Consider the following 26,322-nt stretch of genomic DNA (forward strand, 5'->3'; position numbering starts at 1 on the left):
ATATGGCATTTGTGTATACCTGTCTTGCCTGCGAATGTTGTATGTAGTATAATAAAATTAGCAAGTTAGTATTATGAAGTAGAGGAAGGTGACTGATTCCAAAGACAGACTGCTTGGATTTGAATTCTATCACATGTTACCTGTGTGTCCCACATGATCTTATACACCTCCCAGTAGAATGGGGATTATACTGGTACCTGATTTATAAGTTATTGTGAAGATTCAATAAGGAACAGTGCAGTGACCATGTGTGGTAAATATTCAATACATATTAGTTCTCACTATCAATACTTGTAGTTCATTTTTATGTCAACTCTCATGCATTTTCACTGATTCATTCCAGACTTGCTTGAACTCATGTGTTCTGTCCTGTATCAGGAGTCTGAGAGACAGAAACATAAAACAAAGGTATTCCCCCAAGTAGCTGGAAGCATTAAATGAGTGCCCCCACCCCTAACACAGATGCAAGCCTTGGTGTTGCCACCCATAAAGGGGATGTTAAGCTTTAAGGTCATTGAGAATGTCCATGAAACTTGTTTCTTTTTTAAAAGAAGATTTCACACATACAGTTTTCTGAACCAAGGTGTATGCTCTTAGCTGTTAACTAAAGTATGTTGAATTAGCTGGATTTACTGAAGTTTACACTCAGCCTCTCTATTTCTCAGAAATATACATAAAGTATATTATGATATATTATATTGTTAAGTATCTTAAATCATTATACAGAAATGTCCCAATATTATATAAGGCATGCTTTTTACATAGAGTATATTAAGCCTTGGACATGTGACTCATTCTTCACTCTTGCAGTGTTTAAGGACTTTAATCTTCATTTAGTGGTTTCTAATTATCCCCTGAAAATGACCCCTCCATACCAAATTTAATATTGACTGAACTCTGCCACAAAGAAAAGGAAGTGATTATAATTCTCTTTATAGATCCTTCGACCCCATAAAATGCATCGGTTGGTTGTGGAACTGGCCTGGATAACAGGTTATGTCAATGCCATAAGATTTTTGCTACTGACTTTGTTACTCTTGGTTTGGTTCCACCCCCTTCCCTGCTGTGGATTTGTTTTGAGAGAGGTGAGCTATGTGGTAGGAAAAATTGTGGAGCATGATTTTCATTTGCTGTTTGAAGAAATGGGTCTCGAGGTCAGCCTCTTCCTGCCAAGTGCCCAGTCCCTGGGTCAGTCCCAAAAACATAGAGCCTACAAAGACCTCCCGTACCCCATGCCTGTGGAGAAATCGAAAGATGCGTTGACTTTGGCATTTATCTGCTCCTGGTCCATGAGAACAGCATGCAATGTCTGAACAACTTCTTTGTCAAAGAGGTATAGTGAAACAGCTGTTTAGATGGGATTGATTTTTTGGAGGGCTACTTTAAATGTTTTTTCAATAAATACTCCTACAGCCTGATATGCAATGGATTAGGTTTAATTAATTATGAAGAAATATTCATTATAGATTAACAATAATTTTTGAGGACCCAGTGTTTTGGAATTTCTCTTATAATTCAAGATTCTGATGCTCACAAATTGAAAATGGGCAGAGATTCTTAAGGCTATAAATAAGTAAATGAATTATGTTTTTTACTTTAATTATGTTATTTTTTGCTTATATAACAAAGAATTTATTGGTAAACTGTGCATTATTTTTAAAAATTTAGGTATAATTTGCATAGAGTTAGATTTACATCTGTAAGTCTATATTTCTATATGTTTTAAAATACTATATGTTAAGGTCTTGTAACTGTCACCACAACCAAGATATTGAACAGTTCTGTCATCCCTCTCCCCAAATTCCTATGGACCCTTTTGCAGTTAGCCCTTTCCCCCCAGCCCCTGGCAATAACCGGTCTGTTTTCCTTCCCCATAATTTTACCTTTTCCAAAATTAGTATAAGTGGAATCATACAGTATGCAGCCTTTTGAATTTGCCTCCTTTCATAAAGCATAAGGCATTTGAGATTCATCCATAATCGTTGCTTTTGTCAGTAACTCATTCCTTTTATTGCTGAGTAGTATTTCATTGTATGGATACAGCATGGTTGGTTCATTCATTTTCCCATTTGAGGGACGTTTGTTATTTGTTTCTAGTTTCTGCTAATAACAAGTATTCTCAATTATGTTTTTACTCATTTTGGAAACAGTGAAATAAGATGGTAAAAGAATCACTAATACTTTTTGTGTAGGGAGTGAGGGTTGCGGTGAGGAAGTGTTAGTCCAAAGGTGTTTTAAGAAGAGTATATGTTGCCAGCTGGTGTAATCAGACCCATCAACAGTTCTCAAACTGTGCCCAACAATCACCACTGCTCCACTGTTGCCTAAGTTCAAAATTTGCTTCTCTTTTTCTGATATTCACAATGTAGTTAATATGTTGCATTTTCAAAATCTTAAGTTTATCTCTAATGAACTGTGTGAAATACTTTTGTATTTCACAGAACATAAAATGATACCAGGTCTGACACAAAATCATTACATTGATTTTCCTGCAATGGCATCAAGTAATTTGGGGGTATACCACATAAGCATGTAACTGCCAGGTGCTCTGTCCCTCAAAAAGAGGATGCCATATGGAAAATATTCTAAATTAGTTTATCAGGATGTTAAAATAGGACTCTGCTGTGTCCTCTGATGGAGAAGGATAAGAGGCTTATGGAAGCTTCCTGATGGGAGAGACTGACTGTGGGGAAGACTCCTTCTTGTTCTGATGGGTGGGGCTGTGTTCCCTCCCTGTTGTTAGACCTGAAGCCAAACTATGGCAGAGGTAATGCAGATAATGGTGACCTCCTTCAAAAGGTCTCAGGCATGCACTGCCACCCTCAGCGCCCCTACCCTGCAGAGGCCACCATTGACCCACGCCTCCCCCGGAGACTCCTGGACACTCGCGGGCAAGTCTGGCTCAGTCTCTTGTGGGGTCACTGCTCCTTTCTCCTGGGTCCTGGTGCACACAAGGTTTTGTATGTGCCCTCCAAGAGTCTGTTTCCCCAGTCCTGGTAAGTTCTGGCAGCTCTCTGTTGAGGTTAATGGTACCTCCTCCAAGAGGGCTTGTGCCATACCCAGGTCTGATGCACCCAGAGCCTCTGCCCCTATGGCAGGCCCCTGCTGACCCGGACCTCCCCAGGAGACACTCAAAGGCTGGTCTGGCTCAGTCTCTGTGGGATCTCCTGTTGCACACAAGCTTTTGTTTGAGCCCTCTGAGTGTCTCTGGTGGGTATGGGATTTCATTCTAATCGCAATTTCACCCCTCCTGCCATCTTGCTGGGGCTTCTCCTTTGCCCTTGGATGTGGGATATCTTTTTTTGCTGAGATCCAACATTCTCCTCTCAATGGTTGTTCAGCAGGGAGTTGTAATTTTGGAGTTCTCGCAAGAGATGAACACACATCCGTCTACACCATCTGGTAGTCCAGCCTTGTCTAACTCAATGAAACTATGAGCCATGCCCTGTAGGCCACCCAAGACCAACGGGTCATGGTGGAGAGTTCTGACAAAGCGTGGTCCACTGGAGAAGGGAATGGCAACCCACTTCAGTATTCTTGCCTTGAGAACCCGATGAACAGTATGAAAAGGCAAAAAGACACAACACTGAAAGATGAACTCCGCAGGTTGGTAGGTGCCCAGTATGCTGCTGGAGAACAGTGGAGAAATAACTCCAGAAAGAATGAAGACATGGAGCCAAAGTGAAAAACAACACCCAGTTTCTGATGTGACTGGTCCCATGCTGTAAAGAACAATATTGTGTAGAAACCTGGAATGTTAGGTCCATGAATCAGGATAAATTGGAAGGGCTCAAACAGAAGGCAAGGCTGAACACTGACATTTTAGGAATCAGTGAACTAAAATGGACTGGAATGGGTGAATTTAACTCAGATAACCATTTTATCTATTACTGTGAGCAAGAATCCCTTAGAAGAAATGGAGTAGGCCTCATAGTCAATAAAGAGTCCAAATGCAGTACTTCGGTGCAATCTCAAAAACGACAGAATGATCTCTGTTCGTTTCCAAGGCAAATCATTCAATATCACAGTAATCCAAGTCAATGCCCCAACCAGTAATGCTGAATAAGCTGTAATTGAATGGTTCTATGAAGACCTACAAGACCTTCTGGAACTAGCACCCAGAAAAGATGTCCTTTTCCTTATAGGGACTGGAATGCGAAAGTGGGAAGTCAAGCGATACCTGGAGTGACAGGTAAATTTGGCCTTGGAGTACAGAATGAAGCAGGGCAAAGGCTAACCAAGTTTGCCAAGAGACCACACTGGTCATAGCAAACACCGTCTTCCAACAACACAAGAGAAGACTCTACACATGGACATCACTAGTTGGTCAATACTGAAATCAGATTGATTATATTCTTTGCAGCCAAAGATGGAGAAGCTCTATACAGTCAGCAAAAACAAGGCCGGGAGCTGACTGTGGCTCAGATCATGAACTCCTTATTGCCAAATTCAGACTGAAATTGAAGAAAGTAGTGAAAACCACTAGACCATTCAGGTATGACCTAAATCAAATCCCTTATGATTATACAGTGGAAGTGACATATAGATTCAAGGGATTAGATCTGATAGAGTTCCCGAAGAACTACGGATGGAGTTTTGTGACATTGTACAGGAGGCAGTGATCAAGACCATCCCCAAGAAAAATGCAAAAAGGCAAAATGGCTGTCTGAGGAGGGCTTACAAATAACTGTGAAAAGAAGAAGCCGAAAGGCAAAGCAGAAAGGGAAAGATATACCCATTTGAATGCAGAGTTCCAAAGAATAGCAAGAAGAGATAAGAAAGACTTCCTCAGTGATCCATGCAAAGAAATAGAGGAAAACAATAGAATGGGAAAGTCTAGAGATCTCCTCAAGAAAATTAGAGATACCAAGGGAATTTTCATGCAAAGATGGGAACAATAAAGGACAGAAATGGTATCGACCTAACAGAAGCAGAAGATATTAAGAGGTGGCAAGAATACACAGAAGAACTGTTCAAAAAAAGATCTTCATGACCCAGATAATCACAATAGTGTGATCACTCACCTAGAGCCAGACATCCTGTAATGTGAAGTCAAGTGGGCCTTAGAAAGCATCACTACCAACAACGCTAGTGGAGTTGATGAAATTCCAGTTGAGCTATTTCAAATCCTTAAAAAGATGCTGTGAAAGTGCTGCACTTAATATGCCAGAAAAATCAGAAAACTCAGCAGTGGCCACAGGACTGGAAAAGATCACTTTTCTTCCCAATCCCAAAGAAAGGCAATGCCAAAGAATGTTCAAACTATTGCACAATTGCACTCATCTCAAACACTAGCAAAGTAGTGCTCAGAATTCTCCATACCAGGCTTCCAAAGTATGTGAACTATGAACTTCCAGATGTTCAACCTGTATTTAGAAAAGGCAGAGGAACCGGAGATCAAATTGCCAACATCTGCTGAATCATTGAAAAAGCAAGAGAGTTCCAGAGAAACATGTACTTCTGCTTTACTGACCACACCAAAGCCTTGACTGTGTGGATCAGAACAAAGTGTGGAAAATTCTTAAAGCGATGGTAATACCAGACCACCTGACGTACCTCTTGAGAAATCTGCAATCTGGTCAAGAAGCAACAGTTAGAACTGGACATGGAACAGACTGGTTCCAAATTGGGAAAGGAGTACGTCAAGGCTGCATATTGTCACCCTGCTTATTTAACTTATATGCAGAGTACATCATGAGAAATGCTGCCTGGATGAAGCACAAGCTGGAATCAAGATTGCCAAGAGAAATATCAATAACCTCAGATATGCAGATGACACCACCCTTATGGCAGAAAGCAAAGAAGAACTAAAAAGCCTCTTGATGAAATTGAGAGAGGAGAATGAACAAGTTGACTTAAAGCTCGACATTCAGAAAACTAAGATCATGGCATCCGGTCCCATAACTTCATGGCAAATAGATGGGGAGACAGTGGAAACAGTGTCAGACTTTATTTTTGGGGGCTCCAAAATTATTGCAGATGTTGATTGCAGCCATGAAATTAAAAGACGCTTGCTCCTTGGAAGAAAAAAATAGTAAAGTGAAATCGCTCATTGTGCCTGACTCTTTGCGACCTATGGGCTGTAGTCTACCAGGCTTCTCTGTCCATGGGATTTTCCAGGCAAGAGTACTTGAGTGGGTTGCTGTTTCCTTCTCCAGGGGATCTTCCCAACCCAGTGATTGATCCCAGGTCTCCCTCATTGTGGCGGATGCTTTACCCTCTGAAACATCAGGGAAGTCCTTGGAAGGAAAGCTATGACAAACCTAGACAGTATCAAAAGCTGAGACACTACTTTGCCAACAGAGCTCCGTCTAGTCAAAGCTATAGTTTGCCAGTAGTCATGAATGGATATGAGAGTTGAACCATAAAGAAAGCCGAGCACCAAAGAACTGATGCTTTGAACTGTGGTGTTGGAGAATACTCTTGAGAGTCCCTTGGTTGGCAAGGAGATCCAACCAGTTCACCCTAAAGGAAATCAGTCCTGAATATTCACTGGAAGGACTGATGCTGAAGCTGAAACTCCAATATTTTGGCCACCTTATGGGAAGAATTTACTCAATGGAAAAGACCCTGATGCTAGGAAAGATTGAACGCAGGAGGTGAAGGGAAAGACATTTCATGCAAAGAGGATGAGATGGTTGGATGGCATCACGGACTCAATGGACATGAGTTTGAGCAAGCTCCCAGAGTTGGTGATGGACAGGGAAGCCTGGTATGCTGCAGTCCTTGGGGTCTGCAAAGAGTTGGACATGACTGAGTGACTGACTTCTTGTGCCAGGTTTAGCCAAGGTGTAAAAAGAATGGCTGCTACATTGCTTCATGAAGATCACCAGGAACAGCTGAGATGCTTGGAAAGGGTGAGAAAGTAGAGACTAGAGCTTGGAAGATTTGTGTGAGAGCTCTGAATGTTCTCTGATTCCAATCATACATGTCTAGTGTCACGAGACAGGGTTCAGTTGGGCTATTTTCAGAATAACCTGTGGCATCTATGGTCATACCACCCTGAATGCGCCCAATCTCGTCTGATCATGGAAGCTAAGCAGGGTTGGGCCTGGTTAGTACTTGGATGGGAGAATAACCTGTGGCTAACATGGGGTCTCTCTCTATCTTTTCCATGGGGGCTGTCAGGAGGGGCAATTGGAGCCTAGCAGAAAAGAGCTAGGATTATCTATGCTTAGGGATTTCCCTGGTGGCTCAGACAGTAACGAATCTGCCTGCAATGCAGGAGACTGGGTTTGATTCCTTGGTTAGGAAGATACCCTGGGGGAGGGCATGGCAACCCACTCCAGTGTTCTTGCTGGAGAATCCCCATGGACAGAGGAGCCTGGCTGGCCACAGTTCATATGGTAACAAAAAGTCGGACTCGACTGAGAACTAAGTACAGCACAGCATGTCTATGCTCAATGTCAAGGAGGGAATAGAAAATGAGCTGCTAGATTATACATCGGGCCCATCAACAGAGCTGCAGATGAAGGGCTCTGGGCAGGGGAGAGAGGTTAGCATGTGATGGTGCTCTGGCCTCATCTTTACCTGAGGAGGAGCATGCATCGGCAGGCAACTGTGGGTGCCAGCTGCTAACAATTCACAGTTGCTCTTATGCTCTGAAGGACCTCCCTGGCTGACAGGAGCCTCCTTGCCCAGAAGTGACTTGTGGTTTATGGCTCCCATCAATCTGGAGGCTGCCCATGGCCACTGACTGAAAAATACAAAAAGTGTAGAAACTCAGCATCTTTGCCTCAAGGCATTAGAGCTGTGCTCCAGGGACCAGGCTGATAATAAACTTCGGCTGAAACAAGCTTTTTACCAAACTCCTTCTGTCTCATCTCATTCTTAGTTGTTTAGAGGTTTCTTTTGAGAGCTCTCCATTGAAAATCATGTGCGCAAGAATCCCTGTCTCGGGCCCTACATCTAGAGCACCTAACCTACAATAGGGATCTCTGAAGAATCCACAAAAGCATGGGAGAGAAAGTGAGAGAGAGAGAGAGAGAGAGAGAGAGATGTGGATTGTGTATTTGGAACACGTGCGGAGTTTACAGAAGTTAATTTCAGCTTACTTCTGTAGCAGTTAGGGAAGAGCTGTCCGGCCTCCGCCAGCTTGTCACTGCCTCTCAGTTGTCAGGAACCGTGATGGAAAGGCAAGGAGGCAGCACCTGACCAAGCTGCTCAGGGAAGAAGAACATTACGGACCTTTCCTTCCTCCAAGACTCCAGTTTTGTCACTGGCCTTGTACCATGGGAGATGAAGCCTTGCCATGAAATCAACATGACCTTTTTATGATCCGAGGTACTGATTGGGGACCCTTGGAAAGTGTAACCAAAAAATCCATGGAGTCTGCCTAAGTTTCCATCTAGGAGTGAGAGGATAACCAACTCACACTGTTCACTTAAGGATGTAGTGAGGAAAAGTGAATCTTGACCATTTGGTTACTTGTTACCCTGGAATAATTGAAAGGACGAAGTCTACTGAACTGTTGGACCCTGACAGATGAAGGCAGACCACTCCCTTTCCTTCTTAAGCAGAGGGTATGAGTGTTCTAATTAGTACTAACATTAATTCTCAGTGAGATATATTCTATCAGACACACAAGTCTCTATGCCTTGGTCATCCTGTCAGACCCAGAGACCTCTGACAGGGAATTCTGTGGGTGTGGGGAGAATGCTTGGGATCTACCCAGCACCCTTCAAGTGCACAATGATGCATTGTTAATTACAGTCACTGACAGGGCACTCTTGGTTGCTCTCTTCTTGATAGCAGCTGGATCTTTTCCTTCCTTTCTTATCAGAAGAAATACCCAGACACCTGGAGGAAAGAAAGAGTGGGGAATGCATAACCATGAAGTCCTTGTTTTATGAAAACCTTAGTGAAGGAAACGGGAAGAAAGTTTAGAGCACAGAACTAAGCAGAAGAGAATCACATTTAGAATTGCCTTCAGTCACTGGAAAACCCTTGGTGTGACTGATGCTCTTAGATACATAGAAGCCCAGTTTCATTTTGTGAATTTCTTATGTTCCCCTGTATTTCTGGTTCTAATGCAATATAGAAATAGAGTCAGCATTCCAATCATATACATCATACAGTCATAAATTGACTACCTGAGGACCTTGAACAAGTTAATCTCTCTAAGACTTGATTCTATCATCTATTAAATGGGGAAGAATTACCTAATATCTACAGCAACTAAAATTGTGTCTGACACATGCTAAACATTCAATATTATTGTTGTTATTTAGTCACTGAGTTGCGTCTGACTCTTTTGTGACCCTATGGACTGTAGCCCTCCAGGCTCCTTTGTCTATGGGATTTCCCAGGCAAGAATACTGGAGTGGGTTGCCATTTCCTTATCCTGGGGATCTTTCTGACCCAGGGATTGAACATGCATCTCCAGCGGTTCCTGCATTGGCAGGCGAATTCTCTACCACTGAGCCACCAGGGAAGCCCTGTTATTAGCTTAGATTAAACCCTGGAGTAGTTAACTGAGAAATATTAATAATAATTATTTCATTTATAAGGAAATGCTGGACATCATATTGTCAACAAAATATTCAGTTGACCTAATATTTCAAATTGTGACATTAAATATTCTGAGATTGTTTCCTTAAATATGATAGCAGTTGACTCGATAAATACAGAATAAATTTGACTGCCTACACTATGTAACACAAAGTTGAGAATTCAATTCTTGTTTTACATTTATAAATATATAATATGTACATATATATATATATTCCTTCAGTTTAGTCACTCAGTCATGTCTGACTCTTTGCGACCCCATGGACTGCAGCACGCCAGGCCTCCTTGTCCATTACCAACTCCTGGAGTTTACTTAAACTCATGTCCATTGCGGAGAAGGCAATGGCACCCCACCCCAGTACTCTTGCCTGGAAAATCCTGTGGACGGAGGAGCCTGGTAGGCTGCAGTCCATGGGGTCGCTAGGAGTCAGGCACAACTGAGTGACTTCACTTTCACTTTTCACTTTCGTGCATTGGAGAGGGAAATGGCAACCCACTCCAGTGTTCTTGCCTGGAGAATCCCAGGGACAGAGGAGCCTGGTGGGCTGCCATCTATGGGGTTGCACAGAGTCGGACAAGACTGAAGCGACTTAGCAGCAGCAGCATGTCCATTGAGTCGGTGGTGCCATCCAACCATCTCATCCTCTGTCATCCCCTTCTCCTCCCACCTTCAATCTTTCCCAGCATCAGGGTCTTTTCCAGTGAGTCAGTTCTTCACATCTTGTGGCCAAAGTATTAGAGTTTCAGCTTCAGCATCAGTCCTTCCAATGAATTCAGCACTGAGTTCCTTTAGGATGGACTGGTTGGATCTCCTTGCAGTCCAAGGGACTCTCAAGTCTTCTCTAACAACGCAGTCCAAAAGCATCAGTTCTTTGGTGCTCAACATTCTTTATGGTCCAACTCTCACATCCATACACGACTACAGGAAAAATCATAGCTTTGACTAGATGGACCTTTGTTGGCAAATTTGTGAATTTGTCTCTGCTTTCTAATATGCTGTCTAGGTTGGTCATAACTTTTCTTCCAAGGAATGAGCATCTTAACTTCATGGCTGCAGTCTCCATCTGCAATGATTTTGGAGCCCCCAAAAATAAAGTCTATCATTATTTCCACTGTTTCCCCATCTATTTGCCATGAAGTGATGGGACCAGATGCCATGATCTTAGTTTTCTGAATGTTGAGTTTGAAGACAATTTTTTCACCCTCTTTCACTTTCATCAACAGGCTTTTTAGTTCTTCTTTGCTTTCTGCCATAAGGGTGGTGTCATCTGCATGTCTGAGGTTACTGATATTTCTCTTGGCAATCTTGATTCCAGCTTGTGCTTCACCCAGCTCAGCATTTCTCATGATGTACTCTGCATATAAGTTAAATAAGCAGGGTGACAATATACAGCCTTGACATACTCCTTTCCTGATTTGGAACCAGTCTGTTGTTCCATTTCCAGTTTTAGCGGTTACTTCTGACCTGCATACAGATTTCTTAAGATGGAGGTCAGATGGTCTGGTATTCCCATCTCTTGAAGAATTTTCCACAGTTTCTTGTGAGCCACACAGTGAAAGGCTTTGGCGTGGTCAGTAAAGCAGAAGCACGTGTTTCTCTGGAACTCTCTTGCTTTTCCAATGATCCAACGGATGTTGGCAATTTGATCTGGTTCCTCTGCCTTTTCTAAATCCACCTTGAACATCTTGAGGTTCACGGCTTACTATATAGAAGGTTAATATTTATTGGCATCAAAGGATGTTTCATCTTAACAGGAGTCAGATTTGAAGTCTCATGCTAAAGATTTTTGATACTTCTTTCGTTTTCCCTCGGAAAATCTAGCAATTCTGCATGAGTCACCAACATCTATGATTGGGATGCATTATGAGAAATGATTAATAGGGAAGCCTTGAGATGTGGATCCAGATTCTCCAACTCCTTGAGCAGAATCTCTTCATAAGGCCAGGACCTGACCATGTCAAGAATAACTTATCATTTCTCTAACTTTATACATAATTCTGAATGTTTAAGAGCAAAACATACTTGAGTTTACTCCTACCAGTCATTAGCTGTGTGATTGTGGGCAGTGTCAGTTTTCTCATCCATAAAATGGGAATAGCAGTGTCTAGTCTATAGGACAGTTATGAAAATTAAAAGGGTAATACATATAGAACAATTGGTCCTGAATCGCATATGGTGGGACTAGGGTAGTTATTGTTGGAATTATCTAATTCAAAACATTTTCATTTTAAAAGGGAATGACTAAATACCATTTGAGATTTGCCAAAGGGTGGGAGAGCTATTTAATATCCAAGTAATGATATCACTGATAATTTCTAAGTTGAGGTCATTCCATAATTTTCAGTACCAGGGATCTTTGAGGGAATGTAGAGCTAGCTCTTTCATAAGTATTTTCATCCTTTCATCTATGCTTTCAAAAATATTTTTGGAGCACCTAGTATTGTTGATAAATCCCAGGTTTACCTCTTAATGTTTTCTTGTACTTAAACTTATTTGGTTCTGTACTGCCTGTACTTCAGTAATTTCTAAAATAGAGAATTGTGGAGCATAAATACATGTATCCATTTTCAATTATGTTGCTATGTCCTCACAATACTGTTAACAAAATCATAAACTTTTCACCATAACAGTGACTTAACAGGATGAACATGTGCCAAGACAGAAGTTGAAGTTTTAGTGATTTTTGAACCATTGTTTTATTTTTTTCCACAATCACCATTAGGAAATCATGTGAGTGTCATGGTAAAAATAAGTCACTAAGATTAGAGTGGAGAATTCATTTTTTAATCGTAAAAATAGCCATATTGACCTGGATGTTTATGTAGAGTTTAAATAAAATTGTCTAACTTTTAAAGTTCCTTACTTTATTAAATGCTGTGTTAACATGCTGCCAAACCTCTGAATTCTCCTTGGTCAGCCAATGCCAATGCTGAGACTTTGTGTGTTGGCAATTGAACTGTGTGTCAGTTTGCTATTGCCTCAGTAATGCTGTGTAACAAGCTACCCCAAAACTCAGGGCTTAAAACAACTACTTGTTGCTTCTTGCAGTCAAAATGTGGTGGTCCTGCTGATTTGAGCATGTCTTAAAAGCATACATGAAAGTGTCTGCAGTCAGCTGTAGGTTAGCTCTTAACATGTGGTGTCATTGAACTTGGCTAGGCATTCATATGGCCTAGCCTGACACTTTTCTTGGTACCACATCAGTGATAAAATTTACATGTATTTTGAGTCAACGTAGGGTTAAATTGAAAATAATCTTTAGGGTTGTGGGCAGAATGATTGGTGAACAATTTACCAAAAACAACTGTTTCTTCTTAATGAAAATCAAATGCTAATGGGGATTTTTCAAAACGCTGTGCACCAAATTCACATACTCAGAGTGCTGGTGTCTGCTAGCAGATCTCCTCTTAAAGTCATCTTTCTAGCCACATTGCATTTGACTTATTCATTCTTTCTTTTTCCTCCCTTTTACTTGGTGAAATACACACTATATGTCCTTTCTTAAATACCTCTTTTGTTCAAAAATATTTTTTCAGGAATTTGAAAAGTTCAATAGAAGGGAAAAGTGTTAGCAGACTTAGACTCCAAAAAAGTTTGACAATGATTATGACATAATGATGGATATGGTGGATATGACATAAATTGGCTTGAAAATCTCCAAGATTGTTGATACTGGCTAATAATTTGGGGGTCTTTGGACACAATTGTCCACATGTATTTTCCCTCATTAAACGAAGATGCATTGAAATATATGTTTAGATCAAGCAATAGATTGATTAATCTGGGGAAAAACAAGAGAATGGAATTTTGCAAAGAAAACCTTGGATTGAGAATTATTAAGATTAAGATTTTAAAATTCTTTTTCCTTGAATCTGCTCTCTGGTGTCTGCTAATCTTGATGTCTATGATTAAAACCCAATGTTGCTCTTCTTCTTTTTGAGAGAGAACACTGGTGGATCTAGATTTTTGTTTCTTTGTCAATAATGTTTGGAATGTCATCTGATTTTGGATGAAATGCCTCAGTCATTTAAAATTTATAGAACTGCTGTTATATAACTGACTTCAGTCTCATCTTGTACCACTTCTGCTGATAGAGCAAAACAAACCTACGCAAATATGGAAGAAATTATCCACAGCGGACACCAACCCCTGTGCACACAATAGAATGCATTGTTGTGTCTAAACTCAAAATGAGAATACTGAACATTCTTCAGTCAGGACCGTGTGTTACTTGCCATGCCATTGTGTATTGTTTGCTATTTAAAATTTTTTCTTTACAATAAGTTTCACTGAAGGTGGTAGGAATCATTCCCTTTGAAGCTTCAGTTTGCCTAGAAGAAATGTCAGAAAAAAAAAAAAAAAGCGAGAGAGAGAGAGATGGAAATAATAACATTCTGGCTAACTCCCATTTCCCCCCTGGGATTTGGTCTAATCTCCTCATCATTTTTTGTTGATTGTATAACATTAACATTTAAGGCATTCAATATCAGGTTATATGATTGAAATTTCTGGCCATCTGTTGCATATATCTTGAACTTTCATGAAGATTTTGTTACAGCCCTCCCCCAGTATAATCACAAAATCACATTGTTTTATTGCCACCCTTGAGAGAATTAACCATGTTCTAAAATTAATTAAAACTTGAAAATTAGGTTAAATTATTTTAAAGAAAACAATGCATATTACCTTAAAGTATGGTTAGTCCTTGTTTCTATATTGTTATTACTTTCTGACTCATTTGATCTAAGGTAGAGACATTTCTGCATAAGATTATTTAAGAACTATAGCATATAAAATAGCTGGGGCATAAGAGAGCTTGGCTTATGAATTGTTTGATTAATAGAAAAAGAGGCAGGGCAGAGTGTCTTGTATTGAAAGAAAGTTGTCCTTAAAAGTGTAAAATTAGAGCTTGAAAGCCTTGGAATCAAAGGACAGAAATAAAACCAATATTAATGTAGGTGTATGGGCTTAAGTAGATCTTCCCTGGTGGCTCAGATGGTAGAATCCGCCTGCAATACAGGAGACCTGGGTTTGATCCCTGGGTTAGGAAGATCCTCTGGAGAAGGGAATGGCAATCCACTCCAGTATTCTCGCCTGGAGAATCCCATGGACAGAGGAGCCTGGCAGGCTACAGTTTGTGGGGTCACAACGAGTCTGACACGACTGAGTGGCTAACGCTGCTGCCGCTGCCATGGGCTTACATATCCTACAACCCAGTTACATAACAGGGGGGGAAATGAGGTGACTCTGGTATAACATCTTATAAAAGAAGAAGTGCAGTTATATAATTAGTCTACATTTATCAAGGAGCCCATTCCACCTACCTAAGCTCTGAAGATGGAGGAGGTGGATAGGGAAGGACTTCTAAGGAACGATGACTAAGAACAGTTTGTTATGTGCATTGGTTTCACCCTTTCAAACTTTTTTTTTGGTATCCTGCATAATATCACTCAGTTGCCTGGTGATCTACAGTTTTATTCTTCAAAGTCCTTGATCAAGACAGTCTTTGAAACAAAAAAAATGAGCTCAGTGATTTGAGAAACAGCCAATACTTGCCCTTTAAGATCTGAGTCTCAGGAAGAAAAGCAGGAATCTCTACCTGATAATGTATTTTACTTGGATAGATTGACTTTCTGTATTGGGGAGGAGAGGTGCTAGGCATATGGAGAGCACATTATTGTGTGTTGGGGTTTGTGAGCTAGAAAATTGGGCTAATATATTATTAGCACAGTTAAAAGTAATGCAGGTAATGGCATATGTTTTGTTAGTCAAACAGCATCTTGGGCAGATAGAGGAGAGGAGAAAAAGGAAGATGATAATAAGAGGCTTTATTATAGGAATCAACGGTCCTGGTTCTAAAGGGCAATTGGTACAGCAGAATCATTCCAACCACCATGCTTATAGTTCTCCTAATAAGACTTTTCTCTCTCCTGTGCTATTAAATTGGAAACAACAGTAATTCCTGATGAAGATATGTTTTCCTAATAGTCCTTGAGTACTCTCAAATTGGAAAAATCTGAACCACTTTCCAGATTTTTTTCTACTATTTTCTCCAAAGTTAGAGTTTGTTGACAGTGATGAACCATCTAGAAATATGTCCTGATACCATTTCTGTCAGATACCAGGAGTTTTGTTTGCCTCGTATTTTGGGTGGCAACTTTTAGTTTAAGAAATTAAAAATTAAAGTGTCTGATGAATTAAATGTAATTGCTGAAATTGACAGCATTGTAATTCATACATAACCATTTTGCTACCTTCTGCATTTGTACTCCTCTGAATGCCAAACATCTGGTGATGAAGATACAATGCATCTGTGACTTCCCTGTTTTCAAGAGAATTATTCACTCAGTGATAGAATTTTGAAACTCAAAGGAGAACAAATAAGAGTTAAGCAGTGACGATAAACACTTAAAAACAGTTCCTGAAACCAGCTAAAGAGGTAGTAATAAATAGAAAATAAAGATAAGCAAATAGGTAAGAAAAATTGCCTCAATTTCTGCCCTTTAGAAATTACCATCATTAATGTTAGATCAGCTAAATTTTAACAAGGGAGGTTGGCAAATAACCAAATTTGTATTTAAAGATATTTGGTGGGTAATACAATCATTTCATAGTATTTATCTCTCATTTTATGACTTGGCTTTTTATTTCATTAATATTAATGAACAGCTACTTACTTTTGGCTCCAGTGGACTTCAAACTGAATGTCTCAGAAATTGAAACTGGCAAGAATGAATTGATTTTTAAACTCATTTCTGATTGTTAATTTGACTCATTTCAAAATGGGGACTATATTTTCCATATATGCCATTTGGCAACAGTAATTTCACAGTGGAAAATAAACTACCAACTTGGTGGTAATGTAGGGGGAGGCCCTGCATCAGTGAAATGCTCCCACTTTGCTGCTTCAAAGCATGAAGACTGAGAATGTTGTTGTTGAGTCGCTAAGTCACGTCCGACTCTTTTCTGAGCCCGTGGACTGTAGCTTGTCAGGTCCTCTGTGCATGGGATCTCCTTGGCAAGAATACTGAAATGCGTTGCCATTTCCCTCTCCAGGGGATCTCCCTGACCCAGGGTTCAAGCCCTCGTCTCCTACATTGTCTGGCGGATTCTTTACCACTGAGCCACCTGGGAAGCCCTAAGAGTGTTTATAAGCAGGCAAACTGCCCGGTGGCTGAACCGAGGCAAAGAATTGCCTCCCATGTGCTCCCTTCTATGTGAATTTTTCAAAGCTCCTTCAAAATATTGGATTTTAGGAATATTAAAATTTTCCATTTATTTCATGAATTTGATTTTCAGTAGATTTCAAAGTTATTAGTTTTCTACATTGATTCATTTAAAACAATAGAGTAAGATAATAAATTGTTCCTAAAATGATGTGGTATAAACCCCATGGGGTGAGACAGATCTGGGTTCTGACGTCACCTCTTCTGTATAAGATGTGCTTGGACAGACCTGTTTCCTGATCTCTGACATTCAGATGGCAACAGTTCAAGGGGTAGCAACATAGAAGATGTAAAGATATCTCCATTTATAAACACTGTTGAAAGTGATAGAAAAGGAAATACAGGACAAAAAATCCTATATTAATAGATGTGATGAATGAAGACAGGAGAAACTGATTGAGATTTTTAATATAAAAACTTAGTTTAGATGATAAAGAGCCAGCATTAACAACTTTCCACAATAACCTCAGATACTCAGATGACACCACCCTTATGGCTTAAAGCGAATAACTAAAGAGGCTCTTGATGCAAGTGAAAGAGGAGAGTGAACAAGTTGGCTTAAAACTCAACATTCAGAAAACTAAGATCTTGATATCCGGTCCCATCACTTTAGGGCAAATAGATGGGGACATAATGGAAACAGTGAGAGACTTTATTTTTTGGGCTCCAAAATCACTGCAGATGGTGATTGCAGCCATGAAGTTAAAAGACACTTGCTCCTTGGAAGAAAAGCTATGACCAATCTAGACAGCATATTAAAAAACAGAGACATTACTTCACCAACAAAGGTCCATCTAGCCAAACCTATGGTTTTTCCAGTAGTCATGTATGGATGTGAGAGTTGGACTATAAAGAAAGCTGAGCGCCAAAAAATTGATGCTTTTGAACTGTGGTGTTGGAGAAGACTCTTGAGAGTCCCTTGGACTGCAAGGAAATCCACCCAGTCCATCCTAAAGGAGATCAGTCCTGAATATTCACTGGAAGAACTGATGCTGAAGGTGAAACTCCAATACTTTGGCCACCTGATGTGAAGAACTGACTCACTGAAAAATATTGTGATGCTGGGAAAAATTGAAGGTTGGAGGAGAAGGGGATGACAGGGGATGAGATGGTTGGATGGCATCACCAACATGATGGACATGAGTTTGAGTAAGCTCCAGGAGTTGGTGATGGACAGGGAAGCCTGGCGTGCTGCAATTCATGGGGTCACGAAGAGTCAGGCATGACTGAGCGACTGAACTGATATTTACTTTCAGTCTTTTTTTAAAACATGGCATTATTTTTGTATTGCACACACATATATTCATGTATTTATATATGTATATGTATGTCAGATAATAAAATATGACAAAAATAAAATTTTAAAAAATCACCTGAAATCCTTACACCCAGAAATAGCCATCATTAACATTACATTAATGTCATTCCACATATACTTCTAAGCATATATATATATATATATATATATATATATATATATACGTATAATACATATATACATATATATGTATAATACAGCTTTAAGGATTAAAAATAGTTGTATAAAAATAGGATCATCTTGCTCTTTGGTCTCGGCGGCAGAAGCAAGATGACGAAGGGAACGTCGTTGTTTGGAAAGCGTCGGAATAAGACGCACACGCTGTGCCGGCCCTGTGGCTCGAAGGCTTACCACCTTCAGAAGTCGACCTGTGGCAAGTGTGGCTGCCCTGCCAAGCGAAAGAGAAAGTATAATTGGAGTGCTAAAGCTAAAAGACAAGATACCACTGGGACTGGTCGAATGAGGGACCTAAAAATTGTATACCGCAGATTCAGGCATGGATTCCGTGAAAGAACAACAGCTAAACCCAAGCGAGCGACTGTTGCAGCATCCACTTCATCCTAAGGATTTCAACAATTAGTCACGCGATAAATGTTCTGGCTTAAAAAAAAAAAGGGATCATTTTGAAGAAACTGTTTTAACATGGAGTCTTAAAATTTCGATCTTGTACTGAATGCCTGTCTGTGAAGCATGAAAAAATTACCCCTCAGCGTGTCTCCCCCTTTCCACCTGGCCCCATGTCTCCGCATTTGTTACTTGTGTCATGTGTAAGCAATTAAAAAAATTAAAAACAATTAAAAAAAATCAGATTTTAAAAAAATCACATTGTCCTAGAACTATAATTTCCATGTTTGATTAGTTTTAACCCTATATTTCAATGAAATCAATATTCTCCATCCATCATTCACCATGGCTTTGCATTTCTAAGCTGTTTACTGTCCTCTCTAAACTGGCTCTGTTTCATGGTCAAAGTCTGTGTAAAGATATTTTTCAGAAGGGTTCAGAAGTGGGTGTGTTTCATGAGGGCTTCCATTTTTGCCAGTGTCACTCTTTTATGTTAAACTACACCTTGATGCGAAATTCTTGGGTCACGTTTGTAGCCATCTTTCCAGCATCTTCTAGCATTAGATGTTGCCTGGCAAAAAGTCTAAAGAGAACCTGATCTTCACCAGCAAAAGGATCCAGTATTTGTTTTTGATGCCCAGATGCTTTAAACATTCTTTTCGTTATTTACCTCTAGCCTGGGATATTTTGCATAGTTGCTTTGCTCTTTTCTTGCTTGAATGGTCCTGTTCAGACATTCTGGTTTTTTTTTTTTTTCTAATGAAGTATTGGTGACGTCTTAACTTCTTCCTTTATCTGAGACCAGAGTGTTTTCCTGTCACAGCCTATGGTTTGAGAGCTGAGAGTTCTGAGTTCTTTCTGTTTTTCTTCAAAAAGAAGGCTGGAGGGAGTACTGATGGGCCTGTACGTTCCTTCTTTGAATTCTGGGGTTTCTTTTCCCTTCTGACATTTTGGTAAATGTCCTGTATCAAGGACAAGGGGTGCCTCCCTTTCCTATAGGCAGACATCTTCCGTCTTGAGATAGCTTTCTCAATTCATTCTGCAACACTGGATGGATTCCTCCCTTATTTCAGAGAGAATCATTCTCTATCATGTTCCTCACCCAGAGGCATGTCTGTATTTCTCAGACAAGGGAAACTGTAAGGAAAATTTATCCAGCCTATTTCTTTCTTGATTTGTGGGTATGGGCATGAATTCTCAGTCAGTTTGGACTCCACCGCCGGCTTGTGGGAGGGGTTGGTGTTTGAAGTTTCCCAGTGACTCACAGCAATGCTCTGCACCAGAAGTTTCTCTTCTTTTCTTAGCCGTTTGAGCTATTGCAGTGGGTCAAGCTTCATTTCTTGTTTATTTGCTTTGGTTGTATTTTGTGTTTATCTGTTTTTGCTCTTTTTAAAAAATGTGTTCTGCAAAGCAGCTTTCATCCTTCATCTTAACCTGAAAATCAGTAGAGGATTTTGACCTAAGCCCAGAAAGCTGCTGCTCTGGCCTTTGAAGGTGGTGTGTTGTCCCTGTGGGGAGGCTGCCTGGAAGAGTCGAGTCTCCTGTGTAAGCTCAGCTTCTGAGAAGGATGTTTAACTGAACAGCCTCTTTCATATTTTTACTCTTAGCTCTTGCCAGTGTCAAGGGTCTTGTATCTTTCCCAATTTTTTTTTTTTTATTGCTGTTACCACTAAGAAGCTGGATAAGAAAGAAAATTCATTCCTCCTTGACTTTTCTGTGGTTGGAAATTCTTATTTTTTCCTCATGATTTATTTTTCTTTGCTGTGAGATTCATAAACCTAAAGGGAGATGGTAAGCAGTCAGATAAGACACATTATCAAGACTGTTTAAAACTCCAGCATCTTTATTGCTTTGAAAGCAAAACTTTAAAAAAGTAGCTAAAATGAAGTATATCTAAAATTGGAAGATCTTTTTCTTTCTGAAATATATTCTGCAGTAATTCTCACTGATTTGAAAGGCAGAATGACATTGGATTAGTATCTCCAAGTGAAGAGCTAGGACTTTCTGTACTTTCAAATGCGAATTGATTTTTTTTTTTTTTAATCCCTGAGTATCCATCTTGTTCACCTGTGAGAATAACAGGGTATAGTTAGATTTTCTTCTTTTCACTCTGGGTAGAGTGCTGCTTCGGAGGAGGCAATGGCAATCCACTCCCATACTCTTGCCTGGAAAATCCCATGGATGGAGGAGCCTGGTAGGCTGCAGTCCATGGGGTCGTGAGGAGTTGGACACGACTGAGCGACTTCACTTTCACTTTTCACTTTCTTGCATTGGAGAAGGCAGTGGCAACCCACTCCAGCACTCTTGCCTGGAGAATCCCAGGGACGAGCCTGGTGGGTCTCTGGGGTCTTGGCAGCAGCAGCCGCAGCAGAGCGCTGCTTGAGAAACCTGCCTCATACTGCAGCTATGAGACTGAAGTGAGCAAATACATAGGAAGCACTTGGTAAGTGCTTGATGAGTATTATCTGCAGCAGCAAAAACTGAAGTTTCCTCATTTGGCTTTGTTATAATAAAAAACATTCTCTTTGAGGAGTTTTGGCTTTCAATGAGATTTTGCATAATATTTAAAGTGTAAGCTCTATAGGTTTTCCATTTGAACTTTTGTCTGGAAATTTTGGTTTCACTGGTTAAAACGTGATGTAAGTAAAGTCAATGGATTCTGTTGGGGACGGACCTCAGATGCACTTTTTATCAATACAGTGGTTCCCAGGAACAGGTTTAGTTTTCTCAACCTGTGTCCAGGCCCAGGGCAGTAAGGAAATCCCATATGTGACCATACACCCATGGCCCTTCCATGAAAGGTCCCTAGAGTTAAGAATCTGGATTGCTATATCCTTGACTTGATCTCAGTCTCACTTAAGCATAGCTCACTGTTCATTATGTTGCATTTCTCCAAGAGGTTTATTCCCTTTGCGCACACGGAAATTATACATGGAGTCATTTTTTTATGAGGATGCCATTGTACTTAGCTACATAAAATGAGAAGGTATTTTGAGTGTTGTCTTCCCTGGTTTAGGGAGATCCCCTGAAGAAGGAAATGGCAACCCACTCTAATATTCTTACCTAGGAAATCCCAGGACAGAGGAGCCTGGGCGGGGGGTCACAGAAGAATTAGACATGATTTAGTGACTAAACAACAAAATTCTGAGTGCAGCATCTTAAATCTGGATTATTTTAAGTGAATGACTGTTTTACTTGATTTGCTGTGAATTTGCAGAGATGAAAGTGACGGTGTTACAGCGGCACTCAGTATGATGAATCTCTCAAGCCCCGTGTTGCGTACAGAGAACTCTCCAGGACATAATGCATAACATTAAATGTACATAAGTCTTTTTATATCAGTGACAAAATGGGCAAAGCCAAACTATAGAGTGTAGGGGTGTGAGTGAAGTGACGAGTGTAATGCAGGCTCTGCAGTAATCAGAGAAGCAGGCAGGGTGGAGGCTGTCCTTTGTGAGGGAGAAGGGTCAGGACAAACGAGGGTCCTCTGAGGTCTGGCGGTGCTCCATTTCTTTAGGCATTCACTTTATAAAGTTTTTTTTTTTCCATTTATTTTTATTAGTTGGAGGCTAATTACTTTACAACATTATAGTGGTTTTTGTCATACGTTGACATGAATCAGCCATGGATTGGCATGTATTCCCCATCCCGATCCCCCCTCCCACCTCCCTCTCCACCCGATCCCTCTGGTCTTCCCAGTGCACCAGGCCCGAGCACTTGTCTCATGCATCCAACCTGGGCTGATGATCTGTTTCACCCTTGATAATATACATGTTTAGATGCTGTTCTCTTGAAACATCCCCCCCTCGCCTTCTCCCACAGAGTCCCAAAGTCTGTTCTGTACATCTGTGTCTCTTTTTCTGTTTTGCATATAGGGTTATCGTTACCATCTTTCTAAATTCCATATATATGCGTTAGTATACTGTATTGGTCTTTATCTTTCTGGCTTACTTCACTCTGTATAATGGGCTCCAGTTTCATCCATCTCATTAGAACTGATTCAAATGAATTCTTTTTAATGGCTAAGTAATATTCCATGGTGTATATGTACCACAGCTTCCTTATCCATTCGTCTGCTGATGGACATCTAGGTTGCTTCCATGTCCTGGCTATTATAAACAGTGCTGCGATGAACATTGGGGTGCACGTGTCTGTTTCAGATCTGGTTTCCTCGGTGTGTATGCCCAGAAGTGGGATTGCTGGGTCATATGGCATATCATATGGCCTCTTACACTGTTGGTGGGAATGCAAATTAGTACAGCTGCTATGAAGAACAGTGTGGAGATTTCTTAAAAAACTTTATAAAGTTTTAAGTGTGCATTTTGAATCCAGTTTTCTGTGTATGTTATATATCACAATGATTTTTTTTAAAATAATAAAAGCGGTTATGTGGTAAAGATAGTAGTGGAAGAACTCGATGGAGTGAGTATGATTTTCTTAATTTTATGCCATTCTATTTAATATTTTAGCTGTGTGATTATTACATTTAATTTTTAAAAATTTAAATAGTATATCAATAAGCTATCAATAACCTGAATTAGATAACTGCAAAAAAAATTCTTGACTTTACATATTCAATCTCTATCACTTTCCAGAAAATATAAAGACTTGTGCAAATATTAAAAAAATATGTATCTCAACTATAAATATTAAATTTTATTTCTCTTCAGAATCAAACTTTCTGTATTAAGTTCCCCTTGGAAACCCTTTTTGACCTAGGTCATTGAACACTAGGTATTTAATTATTACAAATAGAAAAAACTTTGAAGGATGATGGATTTCTTTGTTTCTTTTTTAGACTGAACACTGTTTGGCCAGGGCCTAAACGAGAGTAGCAGTTCTCCCCACAGAGAGGCCTCAAAGCAAACCAAATTGACTTCTTTGTTTGGATCACACCTTACATTTCTAAATAAAGTCATTTTCCCCACTGAAAATGTCTCATTTTTCAGTAAGATGGCACTGAAAGTTGAATTAAAAAATCAGGGTAAACAGTGTTAGCATGTTTCTTTTGAAAATATATGTTTAGCACTGAAAACAACATCCTGTTAGAAATCTACAGAACAGCTTATCAAGGACAGTCAGTTTAAGAAGAGGTGCGGTACTTGAGGAAACTCAGGGGTTATGTGTAGGCATCCATTCTTAAAATCACTGGGACTTTTTATTTATGTTTTTAAAAAAGTCATCTAAGTAAACCTAGGACTTTTTTTTTCTTCTTTAAGTGTAGTTGATTTACAGTGTTTCAGGTAAAATGATTCAGTTTTGTATGTATATATATTCTTTGTTGGATTCTTTTCCATTATAGATTATTACAAGACATTGAATGTCATTCCCCGTGCTATGCAGTAGGTCCTTATTGTTTATCTATTATATATATATAGAAGTACATGTCTATTAACCCCAAACTCCTAGTTTAGCCCCTCCTCCTCTTCCTCTCTGGTAACCATAAGTTTGTTTTCTCTGTAGGAATCTTTTAAAAGCAGTTTCTTTCTGTTTTTTTCCCGTGCTATGTGTTTGATTAAATTATTTTTGAAAATCATTTTGTTGTAGACACCATGAATTCTACTCAGTAAATAATTCCACAGCAAAGATCAGATTTTTAAAAGTGCGTGTGAAGTGATGGTGTTTGTTTACTGGATAACTTTAAACTGTCAGACTCATTTTACCAATCAGTCTTCACACATCAAAAATTAAATATCTACACAGAGATTTGAATTAGGTAGCCCTTCTTTTTTCCCCTTACTTCATTTCCAAATTGACTTTGTGTCTTTGGCCTTAAAAATTCTCAAAAATATAGGTAGAATTTGGATGAAGATATTGCCTGCTGTTATTTTCTTTTGTTTGGGTTTTTTTTTGTTTTTTGTATGGTTGTTTTCAATTGTTCCCTTTTACTTTTGTCCTATTTTTCTTTTATGTTAACAAATAGTAACTGATGTGCTTATCTCCATTCAGAGCACTCCCTCTTATCCTTTACCATTCTGATTGTGGAAGGTATTGCATATATTTTACTGTAACAGGCAGTACTCTACATGCTGCTTACTTAGAAATTCAGAATTTAGAGATGTTTGATTTTTCACTTTTTTGTGTGTGTTTTCCTTGTATGTTTGTTGTACAGCCACTAACTATTTTCATTATTAAAAAGAAAATTTTAGGTAAACTATCATAGTAAAATCTAACCTGGAAGTTTTAAAAAGCCATTTAACAATTCTGTGTTCAAATGCTCAGGTTTTCATTTCATATTTAATACCTTGTAACTATTATGTACATTGGTTTGCATTTGATGTGGGTTGCTGTGATCTCCTATCAATGTATCATTTTGTATGCAGCAGTTTCTCTGGCAGCGTAGATAATACCTACTGTGGGAATCAGCCGTATGTCAAGCATTAATGTTGTCCTTCCTGCTGTTTTTAGTTATAATAAAAGGGGGAAGAGGATAAAGATGAAACATAAACAATCTAAAGTGTGTAAATCATGCTCTCTCCCTTATGATCCTAATCTTGGTTTTTATTGCCTCTTTTGGGGACAAGGTTTTATTTATATATTCAGGCTATTTGACCTAGGTCAGTATTCTTGCCTGGAGAATCCCAGGGGCGGGAGCCTGGGGGCTGCCGTCTATGGGGTCGCAGAGAGTCGGACACAGCTGACGTGACTTATCAGCAGCAGCAACAGCGATGTTGGGTAAGAGAGCTTTTTGACTCTCAGCTTTAAAGTCATCTGATATTTTAAATTTGCATTGAGAGACAATCAAGAAATATAACTCATATTCTCTTTTCCTTTCTTCATCAGGAAGCTATTTTGTCAACTCTTTGTTCATATTTTTGGTTATCAATGAAATAACCTTTATTTTCTGCGATATCCAGCGAAGAAAATGACAGCAGCGATATAGAGGGAGGCTGTAGATAGATTTTATCACCTCAAATCTACTTGTTTAAAAGATAAAGTAAGGGAAAATAATCTATCAAAAGTTTATAATTTGCTTTATTTTTTGAATGTGTGCATCCAAGTTGTCAGACAAGCTGTTTTCAATTAAACCGCCATTTCTCTTTATTTTCATACTGTTTTTTCTCCCATAAAATTAATAAGGTTTTATGGTAGAAATTTTGAGAAGTGTGAATATTGGTTAGAATATCATCTAGTTACTGTAAGAAAGATTCAAGTGTCTTATGATTAGAGTTTATTTCTGTCCCACATTACTCTGAGATAGCCAGTCAGGAGCTGATGTGGTGCCCTGTGGGTCCGAGGACCTGGACTCCTTCCATGTGTTATGTTGCCCTCCTCAAACATTGCTTTTGCCTCATGATCTCATCTGGCTGCTTCCACTCCAGCCTCCACAGTTACCTTTCAGTGAGGAACAGAATAGAGAGAAGAATATTCTGGACATTCTTAGAAATCTTATACATCGCTTCCATGTAAATTTCGTTAGTATATGCTCAGTCACACAACAGAAACTGGAAAATTTAGTCTTAATTTCAGATAGTCATGTATTTAGGTACAATTAGTGGTTCTGTTACTATGGGAACAGCTGGTGATCTTTGCCACCATACTTAAAAGTATAAAGAAGAGAATAAATATCTCTCATAAACTCACCACCTAAAGATAACCTTGCCTTTAACTTTTGAAACATTTCCTTTCATTACTTTAATGGATTCAATATTATAAAACAGAATTGTACTACATGTTAAAATATGCTGTGTTCATTTTTTTTG

At 39.5% G+C, this 26,322-nt stretch overlaps 2 protein-coding genes across 3 annotated transcripts in view; both read left to right on the forward strand.

Moving 5' to 3' along the window:
* Positions 1–26,322, forward strand: part of PLCB1 (phospholipase C beta 1) — an 854,892-nt gene that overhangs the window by 142,275 nt on the left and 686,295 nt on the right. The gene's annotated exons all lie outside the window — the stretch shown is intronic.
* LOC122681429 (60S ribosomal protein L37-like) lies at positions 18,316–20,759 on the forward strand. Its single transcript, XM_043883539.1, has one exon. It carries the CDS (start codon positions 18,326–18,328, stop codon positions 18,617–18,619), a length of 294 nt encoding a protein of 97 aa, XP_043739474.1. The 5' UTR covers positions 18,316–18,325; the 3' UTR covers positions 18,620–20,759.

This window comes from Cervus elaphus, chromosome 23 (genome assembly GCF_910594005.1).
Source record: "Cervus elaphus chromosome 23, mCerEla1.1, whole genome shotgun sequence".
In the NCBI taxonomy this organism is placed as follows: domain Eukaryota; kingdom Metazoa; phylum Chordata; class Mammalia; order Artiodactyla; family Cervidae; genus Cervus; species Cervus elaphus.